Below are 20,335 nucleotides of genomic sequence, written 5' to 3' on the forward strand. Positions count from 1 at the left end.
CTTCCCTCCCTGACCATCCCCCAATTACATCCTGAGCTCTCCTATCCCATTTCCACTTTTCAACTCTGTAATTCATATTTCCAGCCAAGTAAGAGTTAAAATGAGTTAAAATTTGTGTGTGCTTTAGTGCAATATGCAAGTTGTTCACTTTCTCTAGAACACCTTGAAAATCTCTTTCTGCCTTTGTTCTTGGAGCTGTTTGCCAGAATGACTTCTCCAGTCCTAAGTAATTTAATACTTCTTTTTCCAAGGCCCAGGTTGAGGTCCACCAACTCAGTGAGACTTATTCCACCTGCCCTGGGTCTCTTGGCAATCTGGTCCTCTGAACTTCTCCACGGTCTTCTGTACTTGTAACTTGTCCAGCCTTTAACATAGACCAGATGTAGTTTGTTACTGCACATCTGCCTCTTCAATCTGATACGAATGACTTGGTGGCAGGGGCTTCGTCTTCTCTTTCTCTGTAGGTGTCCATAAAGTCTGGAGCCATCAATTATTTGATTTGTTGACAGGCTGCAGATGTCCTCAATGACACACGTGCCTGCATTCTGAACCTGATGAGCTTCGTGTCTCTCTCTCCTGCTGCTACAGCACCTCACACACAGTAGGCCTTCGAGTGGGTTCACAGTTAATTCCTCTTTGCCAAACTGTGTCATGTAATAGCTTGGGAATGAAAGAAACACAATATGCAATAACAGAACTAGGAGGAAGAGGTCAGACTGTGGTTTAAAAGAAACATTGGATCTATTTTTGAGTCTGCCCCTGGCACCCATGTGAATCTATTTTGTTACAAAAATTTTTCTAGGCTCAGCTCTGGACCTTCACTTTGCTGTAAAGCCTCTCTTGACCCTCTCTGGCAGTTCAATGCAACTATAGCGCTTACTGCATGTACTGTTGTTTCTATTGTTAAATTATCTGTTGTTGTTTAGTTGCTAAGTCATGTCTGATTCTTTTGCAAGCCCATGACTGTAACCCGCCAGGCTCCTCTAGCCAAGAGATTTACCATGCAAGAATACAGGAGCGGGTTGCCATTTCCTTCTCCAGGGCGTCTTCCCAACCCAGGAATTGAACCTGCATCTCCTACACTGAAGGCAGATTCTTTACCACTGAGCCACCAAGGAAGCCTTAAATTATCTGTAGAGCTTTGTAAAAAGACCTCTGGGCCCTACCCCAAACCAGTAACAACAGTTTCTCTGAGATGGTGGTATCAATATATATTTTTAAGTGTCCAGATCATGTTAACATGAAGCTGGGTTGAGAATCACTGGCCTTGATCGATGCCAAAGGCCTTTCAGTGCAAAACTTTCATGGAAATTGAGCTATAATGGAATTGCCTTCTTTTGTGACTAAGGCCCAGAATTCTGAAAAAACCTCAAGGATGCTAGTCTAGGAATATATTATGAATCATATATAGGTATAGAGAAACATTTGCCCATAGACACAGGGTAGGAAATGGTAACCCACTCCAGTATTCTATTCTTTCTGGGATAATCCCATGGACAGAGGAGCCTGTGGCCTGCAGTTTATGGGGTCACAAAAGAGTTGGACAGGGCTGAGTTACTGAGCACTACTACTACATAGGGTAGGAGGGAGATCCCAAGAGGAGATTACATCATTAAAGAGGTGGCTCAAGATAGGTAGCTTGATATGTGTGTGTATGTGTGTGTATATATATATATATACATATATGGTTTTAAAAGAAGCACTTAACCATTACAGGTGGGGATATGAACTGTGGCTTGATAAACAAGTTCTCCTGTCTTTAAGTGTGAGTGAAATGATTTATGATTTCATTTATACCTCACCTCCTTCGAGATTTCTCCATAGGACACAGGACTGTTCCCAGGATTGCGACGGAAGAAAAAAATGCAGCTGTGTTGTTGCAAGTATCAAATAGGAACATACTGGTGAGAACTTTTGCATACTCTAATGCAATATGTAAAACATATACTGTATGCTGATTTTCACATAAAAATAAAGATGACTACCTGTTTTATTAAAGACTGTTCTATATGGATCAAATCATGATACAAGATCAGCTCTGTTATTTCTATATTGCATAATAAACAAGTTCCTCTGTATTTAAGAAAGTTGTTTATGTCATTCATCCATCTAGGAGCTTCAGACTTCATCCTATTCATGTGGGCAGTCATAAAATATAATATATATCTAGCTTAATATAAAAATATTCACCTCAAATATGAGAACTAAAATTAAGGAGACAGAAAATGCAGTGTTCCCCAGTGGGGTGCTATTTGCAGATCCCTTGAGATACACAGTAGTCATCCAAGGTAACTTGGGGTCTTGAGAAAAAGCCACTGAGTTTCTTTTATTCTGTTTTCCATGCCCTCTCTCTCTTACCACTCAGTAGCCCCAAGGAATGATGTGGACATCAAGTTGCTATTTGAATACTTGAAGAGAAGACAGATTCTATTTAATGTGAGAGCTGAAGGAACAGTTAGAATTTCGACACAGTAATTATCTAGATTGCCAAAACAAAATACAAATGCTTTAGAATTTATCAAAACAGTATTTTGAGAGTCTTTTTTACTTTGTAGAGTAAATATGACACAAGGGATAGCTTTAGAACAAGCTAACATTACTAGGATTCAGGCAGGTGCAACTGGTACAGTTCAGTAGTACATAAATGACTCCAACGAATGTACTCTAGACCAGAAACTTAAGTTACAAAATAGAGTTAATATTACAATTAATACAGGTAAGTAAAAACCACTGCTCTCAGATTCTGCACACTTAAAAAAAAAACCCATAAACTTTATACAATAATCCAAATCACGCACTTCTACTCAGATGATCAGGGTATAATACAAACATACATAAGCCTAAAAAGTTATGGTCACATTTTGGTTTTGTTCCAGTGATGCACAATCACATGAAATGTTCTGTCTGTTTCGTGTGAAATAAACATTTGGCTGAGTTATTATAGCTGCTGAATTAAAAATATTTCCATAAAAATGTTCAGACCAAAATAATCCCAAACATCACAGTGTTTGGGATTATTTTGAGAGTCTTTATAAAGAGTCCTCATGAATCATAGAAACAGAAACAGTTAGGAAATTTCAGTGTATTTCATCTATTCTTTTTTTTAACACGAGTAAACAAATACTGGATTTAAAGTGCAGCTTCTTTCTCCTGTCCCTTTGATTCTTTCCTCCCCTAACAGAAGATCAGGTCTATATTCATTTTTAGAATCTCCATGGGAAGTTGGAAACAAACTGAGTGACAGTCAAGCCTGTTTGTCTCGGAAGTCAGTGATGGCTTTCCACAGTGTGCACAGCATCCCGCCCCTGTGTAAAGACACAAGAACATGGTGAAGAGATGGCTTCACTTGAAACAGCGCCCTTGCAATATGAAAGTGACTTCTTAGTTTTCAGCAGCTCTGATCAGAACATGAAGATCCCAAAGGCTTGTCAGTCCTGATGTATTCTTTTTGTATATATTTTCTCTTCACCCCTCCACATGCCTTTCACTCTCCACTCCCACAGACAACCAGAGCCCAAAGCATCATTTTAGATTTTCAGCACTTTTGAAATGTCTTTCTAGAGGTGGATAGGAGTAATAGTTATATCTATTATATATAGACATGCTTGGCCTGACGGAGACAACAAATTTTTGTAAGAAACTGTGTTTAGATTATACCATGTTATTTGGATGGCAAATCAGCACCTCATCATGGTATTTTTAATAAGTATGATATGATCATGAACCAAATTAGAGCATTTGGTTTAAAATATCAGCTTTAAGATATCTGCATGGTCTTAATCTGATATGTTATCAAGAAATTCTTCTGGCTGATTTGCATTTCCTAATATGCACATATTGGTTATTAGTGCTCCCAATAATAGCCTGGTCCAAGCAACTCAGGTTACTCAGAGCAGCTGAGAACTCAAGTACTCTACCCAAGACCGGAGAGCTAGTTAGAGCTAGTTAGCAATCAGCTGGGAAGGGCCCCAGGCTTCTTGATCTCAGCCCAGCTAGTTAGAGCTAGTTAGCAATCAGCTGGGAAGGGCCCCAGGCTTCTTGATCTCAGCCCAGTGCTCTTTCCATCATGATGAGACTGAACAGAAAGAAAAGTGGTACCTTAGTCTCAGGCATTTTAAATCATCACGTGTAACATAGTAGAGAACATCCATTAATGAATAATCCTCAGCCAAAAACTGTGGAGAAAGTAAAATACACACAAAAGTAAGATGTCTTATGCACTTCCATAAGTAGCAAACTATCCATAATGTAAACATTGGCAATAATGAAAAATAAATCTAAAAGGAAATTCAGTAAAGACAGAATCTTTTGGAATTATTAGAAAAAAGCCCCCCCATTACAAAATAATTACAAGGAATTACATCCATACGACTTTTAGGAGCAGAAAGATGACAAGGAACACAGTACTTCTGATTGGTCTTCTGATGAATAGATAAAACTTGCTTGTAATTACATCTGCTGCTTATAAGATAATGTTTGTATTTAAAAGGTTTAGTACTTTGTAGCTTAATTTTTTCCCAGTGGGTAAAATGTGTTGTTTACACTTAATTTCGGAAAACTTTCGTATACTTACTACAAAATCAGAATCCTGAATTTAAGTGAAGCTTTTAATTTTAAATCTTTCAAAAAGGTCAGTGATTTAGTGTGTCATCAATGACTACTCCTTAATTTTTATTTGAGTCTAAGTTAGAGGGGAAAATATTTTGGAAAATTTGATTGGATAAATTTTTCCCAAAGGTGAGAAAATCCTTTTGATTTTTGTAATTTGCTTGCAGATTTCTAAGGAGACTCTTAAATTTTATTAAGTGATCTAATAATTTATCAAGCCAAGAGAAATTCATCTTTTAGTCATTTAAAAATTTAAATATAAAACTGAAATCAACATAATATTGTATTAAAATAAATAATATATTTCCTATTTATATAAACTATTTATTATTTCTATAAAATAAAAAAATATAACCTCTTACTGCACATATATGTGATCTTACAACATAAAGAAATCTATTCATGCTAACTACAAAAGTTCCCTGTATAATATAGTTTGTATAGAAAGTGTTTATTTCTGATATAAGTTCACTAACTAGTCTATTTTATGAAGTAGCAATAAATAGCTGCTGCCCAGTGGAGTCTAAGAATGTCACATGAGAATTTAAGAGTTAAAAAACGAGAGAAAGAATGAGAAGCAGAAGAACTTTTTCCTTTTAGTTCTTGTCTTGATTTTTCCTGTTCTTCTTTATTTTCCATTAAACAGCATAAAAATCCTTATGGGTTCTGGACCACAGAGCATTTGTCTGCCTCACTGTCTCTGTCCTCCACTCTGAATGGTTTTCCCTTTTTGTCTTTCCCCCATCCCAGAACAGACATACAGTTTATTCCTAAGTATTCCTTTAGACTCCAGCTCGCCAATCATCTTTTCAAAGAACCTTCCCCAACTTCTCCCTCCCTCTGTCTCCTAATACCTGATAATCTTTCCTTTACAGACTTGACCAGGACATAATTATATTTGTACATGTGGAATTCTTTGATTATTGTCTGCCTACCCTAGTCTGTGAGCCTCAGGAAGGCAGGGCTGGGTCAGTTTCTCACCAGTGTCTCCCCGGTGCCTGGCACATAGTAGGCACTCAGCATTAGGAAACAAGTGAAAAAATGTTTGTCTCATAGAATGTTTTCTTTACCCGACTTATAGTGTCTTCATCGGCTCCGTTCTCTCTCAGCCAGTCAGTAAGTTCCGAATCTTCAGTGTTTGTGCCAGGAGAACTGGAGTGACACCCAGGCAACCCAGGAACATCTAGAACAGAATTGGGGTGGGGGAGAAGAAGGGACATTCTTAGCTTCAGAGGTCATTTGATAGTCAACATTTACTGATACTTTAGCAGACTTTTCTCCATCACAGTATAATTAATAGAAACCATTGAGATTGGCAGTCTACAAGATAATATAAATCAAACTCTTTAAGGCTGCTTAATATACTAGTCAGTGGAGAGTCACTAACAATAATTAATGATACTTCCACCTTGTGGTTTCGTATCAATTTTATAGCCTCTTAGAATAAAATGATGCATCAAAATCGTACTGTGTGTTTTTCAGGCAACAAAGAAGAGCATACTTAGCAGAGAACCATATAATAATCTCTTTTTCCACTAGTTGCAGTAATATGGAAGGACCATATATCTGAACAAAAAATAATGATTTTTATTTTCCTCTAAATGGGCTAAATAAGATTGCCTAAAGATTATCCTTCATCCCCAATTTCTCACAGAATAGATTTCTTTAAAGTTCCAATCTATGACTTAAAAAAAAAAAACCTGAGATATAATTGACAAAACATTTTATTAAAGTATATTCAACTTATGACTTGCTATTGCTTTATCTTTATTCCACTTAAGCCTTGTCAAATTATAAAACACTAGAATACATAGAATACAAATACAAAATGACAAAAATAGTATTATATTATTCTAGTAATTTCACTGTGAAATCCTTAAAAAGAAATAAAGACAAAAAAGTGGAGATCCCTATTCACCTCAATAATATATAATCTCAGGAAAAGATAATTATGAATCATTTTTACTGTACTTGTAAGAAATAATGGTTGGCTACAATTAAGAATTGGAAATTTTTGTACAGCAATCTCTGCCTGTAGTTGTGGTACAAGTGACAGATGCTGAATAAGCCATGATATAAAGTTTGCCTGTTGGCTTTCTAGTTTTCTGTGGCAGTTTGGTTGAACAGTATTACTTTAAAATTTTCTGCTATTCACCTATTGGTTGGGACTTAAGCTTCAGGTGTTTAATTTCTTGGTCTTTCTCTTCAATAGCTTGATGAAGGAGTGCTTGTAATTCTTTCTCTTTCTGAACCAATTCTTCCAGTAATCTGCAGAAGGAAATTATATTGGTTGACAGGATAATGAAGTGGGAGCAGCCACAGAATGACCTTCTAGACAAGGGTTCTCAAGCTATAATGAACACAGGCATCCTGGGGTTTTATTGAAATGCAGATTCTGATCCAGCAGCTGGCTGGGGAGCAGGGATGGGTAGCGAGCTCTGAGTTTCTGCATATGTAATAAGCTCCCAGATCCACAGACGTCCAAGTTGAGTAGCAAAGTTCTAGAAAGTGTGCTTCCAGACAAGAATTTAAAACTTGCACCCCTAATTGGCTGACAGACTCTTCAGAGATGTTGTTCTGTTTCTTTTTATGACCATAATGGCAAACAAATTAATATATGGTGTTTACCTGCATAGCCCCTCATTAAAAAAGTTGGTCAACACGGGTAATACAATAGGCAATGAATGCAAAGAAGAAAGGTACTTACTTTCTTTTAAACTATGAAAATTTGAGAAGTAACTCTTCCTTGGTGGTCCAGACAGTAAAGAATCCGCCTGCAATGCAGGAGACCCGGGTTTGATCCCTGGGTCAGAAAGATCCCCTGGAGAAGGGAATGGCAACCCACTCCAGTATTCTTGCCTGGAGAATTCCATGGACGGAGGAGCCTGGTGGGTTACAGTCCATGTGGTCGCAAAGCATTGGATATGACTGAGCGACTAACTCTTTCACTTCACAACTATAGGGGAGGTCAGCAATAGTACCTGGCACATAATCAGTCCTCAGTAAATGTTAATGAAGATTGCTTGGGTTGTTGTGTTTGTTACTGTTATTTTTCTGCCTTCTAAGGGGAGCAATGAACTGAGGAAAACCACAGCTGTGTTCCTGGTACGTTCAGTTCCCCATTGGTATCTCATACATGCTCCAAAGAAATAAGAAGTATTATGTTACATGGTTCTTACCCATGAAAGGTTCACTGCACAACTGACAGCCAAGTGGTAACCCAATCACCATTCCCATTACTGGGAAAATATTCGAAGTTGTGAAGACAGATGTTCTGAGTTTTTAGAAAACTATCTTTGAATAACTTGAATTCAGAATTGTAATACTTTAAGATAGATGGCACCCCACTCTGGTACTCTTGCCTGGAAAATCCCATGGATGGAGGAGCCTGGTAGGCTGCAGTCCATGGGGTCGCGAAGAGTCGGATACAACTGAGCGACTTCACTTTCACTTTTCACTTTCACTTTTCACTTTCATGCATTGGAGAAGGAAATGGCAACCCACTCCAGTGTTCTTGCCTGGAGAATCCCAGGGACGGGGGAGCCTGGTGGGCTGCCGTCAATGGGGTCGCACAGAGTTGGACACGACTGAAGTGACTTAGCAGCAGCAAGATAGATGGGGAAACAATGGAAACAGTGACAGACTTTATTTTCTTGGGCTCCAAAAATCACTGCGGATCATAACTGCAGCCATGAAATTAAAAGATGCTTGCTCCTTGGAAGAAAAGCTATGACAAATTTAGACAGCATATTAAAAAGCAGAGACATTACTTTGCTGACAAAGTGAAAGTGAAGTTCATCAGTCGTGTCTGACTCTTTGTGACCCTGTGGACTGTAGCCCCCCAGACTCCTCTGTCCATAGGATTTTCCAGGCAAGAATACTGGAGTGGGTTGCCATTTCCTTCTCCAGGAGATCTTCCCGACCCAGGGATTGAACTCAGGTCTCCTGCATTGCAGGCAGACTCTTTACCGTCTGAGCCACCAAAAGAATCCATATAGCCAAAGCTATGGTTTTTCCAGTAGTCATGTATGGATGTGAGAGTTGGACCATAAAGAAGACTGAACACCAAAGAATTGATGCTTTTGAACTGTGGTGACTCTTGAGCATCCCTTGGACTGCATGGAAATCAAACCAGTCAATCCTAAAGGAAATCAACCCTGAATATTCATTGGAAGGACTGATACTGAAGCTGAAACTCCAATACTTTAACCACCTGATGCAAAGAGCTGACTCATTTGAAAATACCCTGATGCTGGGAATAACTGAAGGCAGGAGGAAAAGGGGATGATAGAGGATGAGACAGTTAGATGGCATCACTGACTCAACAGGCATGCGTTTGAGCAAACTCCAGGAGATGGTGAAGGACAGGGAAGCTTGGCGTGCTGCAGTCCATGGGGTTGCAAAGAGTAGGACATGACTGAGTGACAGAACAACAAATATAATTATGTATAAGATTATCAAGGTACATTGTTTCATGGCTCTTAACAAGCTCTATTTGTTTTACTTTCTGAGTATTGATAGATTTAACTCAGGACCAGATTCCATTCCAAAAGCTTGCTTCTGCTTCAGTTGACATGGTCTGAAGGCAGCACAGTCCAACTGGAGACAGCCCTGGGATTGTATCCTGGTTCAGCCATAAGCTTCTGTGTTAACCTTGACAAATGACTGAATGCCTCTGGGCTTCAGTTTTCTCATTTGTGAAAAGGAAGAGTAGAACTTTCTGAAAGGATTACTGTAATCATTGATGAGAATCCACATAGGTAGAATGCCAAACACAGTGTCTGGCCTTTAAGAAGGGCTGTCTGTTCTCTGCTACAGCCTCAGGCACTGGACAAGAAGCTTCCCAGGGTTCATTAGGGTTTGTCTCCCTGACCCCCAGGTTCCACCCCTTTCCCACAGGACAGAGACATGGGAGGCTATCAGGTAGAAGAAGGATTGAGGTAGAGTTCAGTTCACTTCGGTTGTTCAGTCGTGTCCGACTCTTCGTGATCCCGTGGACTGCAGCACGCCAGGCCTCCCTGTCCATCACCAACTCCTGGAGTTTACTAAAACTCATGTCTGTTGAGTCAGTGATACCATCCAACCATCTCATCCTCTGTTGTCCCCTTCTCCTCCCGCCTTCAATCTTTCCCAGCATCAGGGTCTTTTCCAGTGAGTCAGTTCTTTGAATCAGGTGGCCAAAGTACTGGAGTCTCAGTTTCAGCATCAGTTCTTCCAATGAATATTCAGAACTGATTTCCTTTAGGACTAACTGGTTTGATCTCCTTGCAGTCCAAGGGACTCTCAAGAGTCTTTTCCAACACCACAGCTCAAAAACATCAATTCTTTGGCACTTAGCTTTTTTTATAGTCCAACTTTCACATCCATACATGAGCACTGGAAAAACCATAGCTTTGACTAGACGGACCTTTGTTGGCAAAGTAGGTGAGTAGGTGAGACAAAAAAAAACAATGGGAGGCAGACAGAGACAGTGGTTACAGGAAGACAGCTTGTTTAAAGACAACTGTGGAGAAGGTAATGGCAACCCACTCCAGTACTCTTGCCTGGAAAATCTCATGGATGGAGGAGCCTGGTAGGCTGCAGTCCATGGGGTTGCTGGGAGTCAGACACGACTGAGTAACTTAACTTTCACTTTTCACTTTCATGCATTGGAGAAGGAAATGGCAACCCACTCCAGTGTTCTTGCCTGGAGAATCCCAGGGATGGGGGAGCCTGGTGGGCTGCCATCTCTGGGGTCGCACAGAGTCGGACATGACTGATGTGACTTAGCAGCAGCAGCAGCAGTGGAGTAAACAGCACACACTTAAATGGATTAAGCAGTAGGAAATGAAAGAAGAAAGGAACGAGAGGATTAAGGGAGACTTATATACTCCAACACAAATGGTATTCAGAGAAAGTTCCAGCAAGTTCAGTATGCACTTTTAATTTGGCAATTTTTGATCTGGTGTATATTTTTGTCGTTCATGCTAATTTATAGTATGAATAGTAATAGTATTCATACTGCAGTATTCTTACTGCTTTTCTCAAAGAACACACAGTGAAATTTTCTAGAATTTAATACGTATATCTAGGTTATGGGCTTCCCCGGTGACTCAGCCATAAAGAGTCTGCCTGCAATGCAGGAGCCACAGGAGACCCTGGGTCAGAAAGATCCCCTGGAAGAGGGCATGGCAACCCACTCCAATATTCTTGCCTGAAGAATTCCATGGACAGAGGAGCCTGGCAGGCTATGGTCCATAGGGTGACAGAGTTGGACGTGACTGAAGCAACTTAGCACACACGCATTTAGACTATGTATTTCCTTTTTATCCTAAAAGCCAGAACTTAACGTTGGAAGCAAAGTACCGACAAGCCACCTCATTTGTCCCAATTCCAGCCTTCAAAATTATTTATTTTTAGGACATATCCAGTCCATCAGTTTTGTTTTTACTTTGTCTTCTGTTAATAGGGAAATCCTTTGAAACCAAGGCAATTGACTGTCTCTCTGTGCCAGACAAATTTGGCAAGGATCAGCCATGAGGTCAATTTTTTAACTCAGATAGGTGAGGGTGGGGAGCTGGGTTGGTGGGTAATTCCAGAATTGCAGGAAAGGGAAATCAGATAACAAGTCAGCTCCTCCTGAGTTAGATTTTAACTACCTCTGCGTTATTGTCCCAATTCCTTATGTGAAATGAATGATTTTCAGAACATTTTAGGTAAGCACATACTTTATATTTAAGTAAAACATGCTTCCTAAAGCTATTTTGTTACTTTCTGCTATTTAATATTATTGATGATCTATTAATCAAGAGCTGGATAGATATTCATCAGTGATTATCCTAACTGAACTGAATCCTAAATATAAGCTTACAATTTCTGACCTGAGGATTACACCCTTTCCTAAAAACACATTAACATTTCCTCAAGTTTACTTTGCAATATATGTACATCTGTATATCAAGTAATATTCAACTGACAATTACAAGGACTGGTGTAGACATGACCAGCCCTTGTTGGCACCTATCCTAACACAGCCGCCCTTTCTTTAGATCCCTACGTGAAGTGAATGCTGTGCCCTGTCTCACTTTTCTAGGGCTGATGGAGGAGCTGTGGGAGATTCTACTAGAAAAAGAAAAAAAGGAAGCCAGTAACCATAGAGATTTCACACATGTGCGTGTAAATACATAGAAAACATAAATGAGTGGGCTTTGTAAGAACTGCAACAACATCCTAACATAATAAAGACATGGTAATTCCTGTGGGCAGATGTGGGGAGCAGGCCCTCAGCTGTCTGACACCCTCAGAAAAGAGATGTGAAGAAAGCAGCCGGGGAAGGGCAGTCCCCAAGGACCATGGGTGGAGCAAGCACGGTGGACAGATGGGGGCCCCTGGGGGTGGTGAGTCAGGGTAATGCACATGGGCTGAGCACAGAAGGAAGAGGCTGCACCTAGGAGAGGCATGTTCTATTGACACAAGCCAGGGTAAGTACACAGAAGGTTCAGGAGCCAGAGGAGCAAATGTACTGGCTCACTGGTAAATAAAGTAGCTTTACTGTCTGGAAGCCGTGGGCAGAGCTGGGTGGCGGGACCTAAACAGTCATGAGTGCACTCTCCTCTTCCAGAAATCAGAGAAGGGTATAAAAACACAACTCCATTCAGGACTGGGTGCCAGAGAGTAAATTAAAGAGAAGTGACTAAAGTCAACATCTGCTCTAATGGATGGAGACTCATAATGGGACTATTGCCTGAGTGAAACTGAAAGTTGCTCAGTCATGTCCGACTCTTTGCAGTCCATGGAATTCTCCAGGCCAGAATACTGGAGTGGGTAGCCTTTCCCTTCTCCAGGGGATCTTCCCAACCCAGAGATTGAACCCACGTCTCCCACACTGCAGGCGGATTCTTTATCAGCTGAGCCACAAGGGAAGCCCAAGAATACTGGAATGGGTATCCTATCCCTTCTCCAGTGGATCTTCCTGACCCAGGAATTGAACCAGGGTCTCCTGCATTGCAGGTGGATTTTTTACCAACTGAGCTATGAGGAAGCCCATACTGCTTGAGAAGAGGAGGAAATGAAGGACATGAAGATTTAAATGAAGTCTTAGCAAAGACTCCAATTCTTTTCCACTAAGTAATAAGTGGGAAGTAAAGAGGTGGGTTTCAGAGGACAAGACTGGGATAACGGAACTTCCCTGTTGGTGCAGTGGTTAAGAATCTGCTTGCAATGCAGGGGACATGGGTTTGAAACCTGGTAAGGGAACTAAGATCCCACATGTAGTGGGGCTACTAAGCTAGAGAGTTCGCACACCACCACTACTGAGGCCATGCATCGCAACGAGAGATCCCGTGTGACCCAACAAAGATTCCATGTGTGGCAACTGAGACCTGATTTTGCCAAATAAATCAATCAATATTTTTTTTTTTAAATCCAGGATACAGAAACAAGAAACCCACTTTCCCTTTATTCAGAAACATTTCTGTATATAAACTGTAGAAGCTAAGTATGGATTTACTGAATCGTGCAACTAAAATTCAAGTTTCTAAATATAGGATGAGGTTGGTTGGTACTACTCATACAAGCTTGGTATTTAAACTTATTAAGAACCCAAACTTATGACCAGAAATAAAATATTTTTATCTCCCTGGTGAATAACTTGGATTTTCAACTAAGGTTTCTAAATATTTGAACAATGTTTATTGATTCACTCCAAAAATATAAATAATAAAAAAGTTTTCCCTGTCAACCCAAAGTCATAAAGTCAGTTGCCCACATGTCAACGGTAACCAGCACAGGAAGCTATAAATCATAAAGATTCAGACCTTGAACTGTGTCAACATCTTGTGAAGCACAAGAACATATTTCCTGTTCACTTAATAACCTGATCATGTGAGTTCTGTGTTATCAAATTCACAAGGAAAAATTAAACTCCAGATATGATACAGCATATTAAAAATAAAATCATAAATGTGGTCAATGGATCATCGTTTCAAGGTTCTAAAACTAAAAACTTTTGAACCATTAATTTTATCTCCTTAAGAACAGAGCTCTTCCTCTCCTGAAAGAACCTGATATTCCAAGTCACGGGTCTCAAGATCACAGACTCTCTTCTTGTCTTTCAGCTATCTACTGGATGGTACATGTTGCTCTGAGCCTGCATCCCAAACAGTCTATGAGGTTACAACTAAGTTACTCAGAAAATCTTAGTGCAGTGATCAAAGAAGAAATGCTGAAGGACTGAATTGGGAGAAGCAGAAAACGTATTTGACTAAAGAGGCTAAAATGAATCTCTCATTTTAATAAAGAATGAAATCAAGTTTATATGAATGGGAAAAAGGGATTACCTTATGTATATTCTGTGGACCAATCTTTAAAGTAGACTCCAAGCACATGCACTTATATAAAAGTAAGAAAAAAGAAACCCACCCACATTGGAATAGGCCTTACCTATTTGTTTCTATTTTCATCCTTCCAAGCTGTACATTCAGTGATCGGTGAGCACTCTGGGAGTCATGGGATACAGTAGAACTGAGCGTGCTCACCCCTGAGGTGGCCACCGCGTCTTCAAGGACGGCATGAGGTCTTCGGACAGTTTGATTTGAAGGCCGTTCGTCATGGTCACCTTCTGCATCCAAGTCTTCTTGATCGGCAGTATCACTCTCAGATGCAAGGCTGAAATGCGGCCTCAGTTCTGTTAAGCATATGATCAACAACAATCTTAATGAAATAAGAATGATGGCCTTAATTTCTTAAGACATGAATGTCATCTCCCCTGCTATCAATAAGATGTATTCCCAACTGCTTTTCCAAAAGTGAGGATGGATTTCTGCACATTATTTCAGATTTGTTCTTCCAGCAAATTTGCAAAAATCATAAGATATGTAAACTCAGAATGATCTAACTCAAACAGAAGAGAAATGTTCACACAGCACATAAGATACGTGGGAAATCTGTTAAAATCAGATAGGCAATTGTGTAAAAACCTGTTAAGAATATGAAAATTTGTTTATACAATTAAAATTCATAGTTTTGATTCTGTCAACTATTAACTCACTTAGAAATGAGGAAAGTGAGATATAGAGAGATTGTATAAATAAGAGTAAGAAGACAGACTGCTTTTTGCTTGTAACATTCAAAATGTGTGGGGGTGGGGGGCGAGTACTGAAAATACACACACATTCTTTATATTCACTCTAGTAGGCCAATCTGCTTTTGACTTTTTGACTATTAGGTTAATTTTTAGTGTGTGTCCTACCCTAACCTACTGACTCACCACTAAGATTTAAAGTGCAAAAGTTACAAGTCTCCAGTTTAAACAGACTGCAGGCCATGAGTTCATCTGCAGGTCACTTCAGAATTGGGATGCTACGTTTTGATGGGAAAAACTATTATACATTGTGATTAGGTTCTCAAAATGGCCCCCCCAAAAGGAATTAAATTCATAATATAAGTAAAATCAGGGTAACAGAAATATTGGATCTTGGCTCCATATGCTATGACACATGAAACTTTTATTTTCAAAGAAACATTCTTTAAATTCTATAATTCTTTATAATTTTCAAAAGTTTCACACAATATTTCTTTTTTTTTTTAAATTTTATTTTATTTTTAAACTTTACAATATTGTATTAGTTTTGCCAAATACCGAAATGAATCCGCCACAGGTATACCCGCGTTCCCCATCCTGAACCCTCCTCCCTCCTCCCTCCCCTACCCTCCCTCTGGGTCGTCCCAGTGCACCAGCCCCAAGCATCCAATACCGTGCATCGAACCTGGACTGGCGACTCATTTCATACATGATATTATACATGTTTCAATGCTATTCTCCCAAATCTCCCCACCCTCTCCCTCTCCCACAGAGTCCATAAGACTGATCTATACATCGGTGTCTCTTTTGCTGTCTCGTACACAGGGTTATTGTTAGCATCTTACTAAATTCCATATATATGCGTTAGTATACTGTATTGGTGTTTTTCTTTCTGGCTTACTTCACTCTGTATAATAGGCTCCAGTTTCATCCACCTCATTAGAACAGATTCAAATGTTTTCTTTTTAATGGCTGAGTAATACTCCATTGTGTATATGTACCACAGCTTTCTTATCCATTCATCTGCTGATGGGCATCTAGGTTGCTTCCATGTCCTGGCTATTATAAACAGTGCTGCGATGAACACTGGGGTACACGTGTCTCTTTCCCTTCTGGTTTCCTCAGTGTCACACACGATTTCATATAATCCTAGAATGACCCTTATTTTCCCTGTACCCCTGTACTGCCCCTTTCCCATTCCCTCTCCCCACTAGTAAACACTCATTTGTTCTCTGTATCAGTGTTTATTCACTGGTTTATTGTCTTTGTTAGATCCCACATATAAACGGTATCACCCAGTATTTGTCTTTCTCTGACTTTTTCACTTCAGCATAATGTTCTTCAAGTCCATTCATGTCATGTTGCTGCAAAGAGCAAAATTTCATTCTTTTTAATGGCTGAGTAGTATTCCATCATAGACACACATTTACACACACATACCACATCTTCTTTGGTCATGTATGTGTTGAAGGACACTTAGGTGGTTTCCGTAACTTGGCAACTGTAAATAATGGTGCTATGAACATTGGAACAAATGTATTTTTTCAAATTAGTGCTTTTGTTTCTTTTTGATATATACCCAGGAATGAAGCTGCGGGGTCATATGGTATTTTTAGTTTTTTGAGCCATCTCTATACTGTCTTCTGCAGGAGCTGCAACAGTTTACATTCCCGCTAGCAGTGGAGGAGGGTTCTTTTTTCTCCACATCCTTGCCAACATTTGTTATTTGTATTCTTTTTAATGCTAGCCATTCCCACAAGTCTGGGGTGATATCTCATTATGGGCATGTGGAGCTTTCATTAGATCACAGAACCCACCGAGAATCTGATGAGAGCCATGCAGAAGAGAAGGACATTCAGACAGCATTTTCCCTGTTTCTTGAAGGCTCACTGGCTCCCTGAAGCCAATTCTGAGAGTCCATGAACCATAGTTGAAGAGCCCCTGTGCTGGGGGAGGGCGCTAGTGGGAGTGATGGAAGACCCCTCCCACTACTCTAACATGGCTGCTACAGCAGTGCAGCCAAAGGGCCAATTCATCGCCAAATCCTCCAGGGAACTGTTTGGTCTTTGCCTTATTGACCCGTGTATGGTATAATGTCCTTAAATTTCATGCATGCTGTTGCATGTGTCAGACTTTCCTTCTTTTTGAAGGCTGTATAGTACTCCATTGTTTGCATATACCACACTTTGTTTATCCATTCATCTATCAATGGACACTTGCATTGCTTCTACTTCTTTACTATTGTGAATAATGCTGCCGTGAACTTGGGTGTGCAATTATCTATTTGAGATCCTGCTTTCAATTCTTTTGAATATATACCCTAAAGAACATATGGTAATTTTTATTTTTTTGAGAAGCCACGTATTGGTTTTCCATAGTGGCTGCACCATTTTATAGTCTCACCAATAGTGTACAAAAGTTCTAATTTCTCCACATCCTTACCTTTTATCTCTTAAGGTTAGCCAAACTCCACCTCTATTCTGGCTGTCTGCATTACCGCCTTTCTCCTTCCAAAATTCTATTTCCTAGTTCATCTATAGTATTCTCTGTGCTAGTCACTCAGTTGTATCTGACTCTTTGCGACACCATAGACCATAGCCTGCCAGGCTCCTTCGTCCATGGGATTTCTCAAGCAAGAACACTGGAGTGGGTTGCCATTTCCTTCTCCAGGGGATCTAGAACCCGGGTTTCCTGCATTGGGGGCAGACTCTTTACTGTCTGAGCCACCAGGGAAGCCCTTTTGTCTTCATTCTGTGTGTTAGTTGTAGGTGTAACTCAAAATCAGGTGTTTAATTTACATAAACCTGCTACAGGGGCTGAGCCATATCAGCTTCAAAAAAATGTTGGCAGAATGGAAGTTATCTTACTAGGATTATTTATAAGGGAACAAAATAGTGAAAAAAAGATCTTTAAAAATAAGAGGACTTCCCTGGTGATCCAGTGGCTAAGACAGCAACACTCCCAATGCACGGAGCCCAGGTTTAATACCTGGTTGGGGAACTAGCAACTAAGACCTGGCTTTGCCAAATAAATATTTTTTTTTAAAAAATAGGAGAGTTCAATCTATATTAAATTAGAGCAAGAATAGGCCTTTTAAAATTTTCTAAATTTTTTCCTTATGGTCTCTAAACTGAAATTTTAAAGACGATTTTAAAGGTTTATTGTCTTGTTGAATATAATCTCACTTTAGGAGAGGGAAAATTTCTAATACTTATTACTACATTATTACATTTAAATGTTCCCTTATATTCCTCTAACTCTGTACACTTTAAATGATCATATGTCATCATTTTACTTATGTGCTAATGACTAAAAGTTTTTCCCAATAATTTGAATAAAGTAGAAAACTATAAGTGAATGCAGTACTTTGTTATTTTGATCTTTCATGATGGCTCCCTGAGGACACATCATCAAATCAGATATTGTAAAACATGCAAATAAGAGAGAGCATCTGCTCTTGATCCTCCAAAAGAAACAACCTGAAGGAGAACTAGGGCAAATATACGCAAGAGTCATAAAAGCATATGCAAAGATAACATGGAATTGCAAGCACAAATGAATTCAGTTTGACTATCTTTGATGCTCTCAGTTATACACCTAGCTACATATATAATTCACAGGTACATGTAATAAGAGTGCTAAGGGGTAAGTAAAGTATATTTGCAGTGACTAAAGCTAGTGTGGGGTTTACTCATTGATGGATTCAAGGAGATGGAAGGGCCCAGGCAGGTTCTGGAGGAGGGGAAAGCCTTGGGGTGGAGAAAGGAGAAGAGGTACTTGAGAGAAGTGAAATGTTAGTTGCTCAGTCACGTCCAGCTCTTTGCAACCCGAAGGGCTATAGCCCGCCAGGCTCCTCTCTGTCCATGGAGTTCTCCAGGCACGAATACTAGAGTAGGTAGCCATTCCCTTCTCCAAGGGATCTTCCCAACCCAGAGATCGAACCTGGATCTCCTGCATTGCAGGTGGATTCTTTACTGTCTGAGCCATCCAGGAAGCTTAAGAGAAGGAAGCACAAATGAGCTCTCTGAGGAGAATGGAAAGCAGAGGGAACTGTCAGGACAGAGCCAAGTGTCATGAGAAAGGCAGGGACTCAGGGGACCCTGGAACGAATGGACAGCATTTAAGCCCATGTGTGGGAAACTAAAGGGAGTGCACGTTTCCAAAACACAAGAGAGGATCAAACAGCAATACTATCCCCACCTCCCCTCACTCCCACTCCACCCCAACTGGCAGCCTCATCAGAGGAAAATAACCTTAACACGTGGTAGGATCACAATACTTGTCAGTGCGGTGTACGATCCCTGCATTAAACACTGCATGTAGATTGGGGTGCTGGGCATTTTACGTTAATGTGGACACGGGGCATGGGACTGATTCAGCTTAACAACTGGGAGTAACACCAAGGACTCTAGCAGTTTAAACAATTAGAGTTCCCATCAGAAGAGTGCCTGTACTGTGCATTCTCTCTGCCTTAGCTGGGCCAACATGGTCTCATGCTCAGTACAGGCTGGCCACCCACAGCCAGCCTGTACTTGAAGAGTAATCAAAGATGCTCAGTGTTACCAATATCCACAGGCTAATTCTTGAAGACAAGTGGGAAAAGAGTCTGAGAAAAAAAAAAAACAAGAAACTCATATGGGGTTTACACAGTACTCTCTGTTCTGTGTGTTATTTTTCAGAAGAAAGAAGATGGAACATTTTCTTATTTTTTCCTTTTCATTTTGAAATAATTTTAGAATAACAGAAAAGTTGCAAAAAACAGTACAGAGAGTTCGTTGTATACCCAGTATCAGCTTGCCCTAAATATTTGTCACAGCTTACACAGCTTTGGCACTGTTACCAAAGCCAGGAGATTCACATGGATACAATACTATCATCCTAATCTATAGACCTTACTTGAATGTCACTGTTTTCCCAAGGATGTCCTTTTTCTGACCTAGGACCCCACACTGCATTATTTGTCATGTGTCTCTCGGTCTCTGCCAATCTGTGGCAGCAGCCTAGTATTTCTCTATCCCCCAAGACCTCCGTACCTTTGAGGAGTCCTGGTCAGCTATTTTGTACTGTGTCCCTCATTTTTGGTTCATTTATGTCTTGTCAAGATTAGGTTGAGGCTCTGCCTTTTTGGCTCCTATACCACAAAGATGATGCTGTGTCCTTCTCAGAGCGTCACATCAGGAGGTACCCAGAGGTGCTGTGTCTTATGTGAGTGATGCTTACCTTGAGCTTTTGGTAAAGGGAGTGTCACTGTTTTCTCTTTGTAGTTAGTAGCTATCTTGTCGGGAGATTCCCTGAGACCATTCAAATACCTCGTTTCTCAGCATTATTTTTCCTGCTTACCTCAGCAGCTATTGATGGTTCTTACTGTAATAATTATTACTGTGGTGTTTGCCTAATGGTGATTTTTTTATTTCCCTCATCCCTACTACATGTATTAATTGGAACTCTACTAAGACAAATAATTGGCCTTATCCTCCATATACGTATTCAATTACTTATATCAGTATGGACTCATGGCTATTTACTGTATGCTTATAACCCAATATTATTTTTATTGATTTTTTTGTTTAATTTGCCCTGGCTTAGACTTTTGGAAAGTCCTTCAAGCGGTCTCCAGGGTCCTTTGTATCAGCGTCCATCCTTTTGGTGCATTTCCTTATCTTTTGC

At 40.0% G+C, this 20,335-nt stretch overlaps 1 protein-coding gene across 1 annotated transcript in view; it reads right to left on the reverse strand.

Annotated features, from left to right (window-relative positions):
• Positions 1 to 2,093: 2,093 nt before the first annotated feature.
• MAP3K5 (mitogen-activated protein kinase kinase kinase 5) overlaps positions 2,094 to 20,335 on the reverse strand; it is a 229,254-nt gene continuing 211,012 nt past the window's right edge. The window contains 5 exon segments of the mRNA XM_005899101.3: positions 2,094 to 3,305; positions 4,099 to 4,175; positions 5,679 to 5,791; positions 6,764 to 6,876; positions 14,029 to 14,272. Of these exon segments, the coding sequence (XP_005899163.3) occupies positions 3,245 to 3,305; positions 4,099 to 4,175; positions 5,679 to 5,791; positions 6,764 to 6,876; positions 14,029 to 14,272 (608 nt within the window). The 3' untranslated portion in view covers positions 2,094 to 3,244.

Source organism: Bos mutus, chromosome 9, assembly GCF_027580195.1.
Source record: "Bos mutus isolate GX-2022 chromosome 9, NWIPB_WYAK_1.1, whole genome shotgun sequence".
NCBI classification, from domain to species: Eukaryota; Metazoa; Chordata; class Mammalia; order Artiodactyla; family Bovidae; genus Bos; species Bos mutus.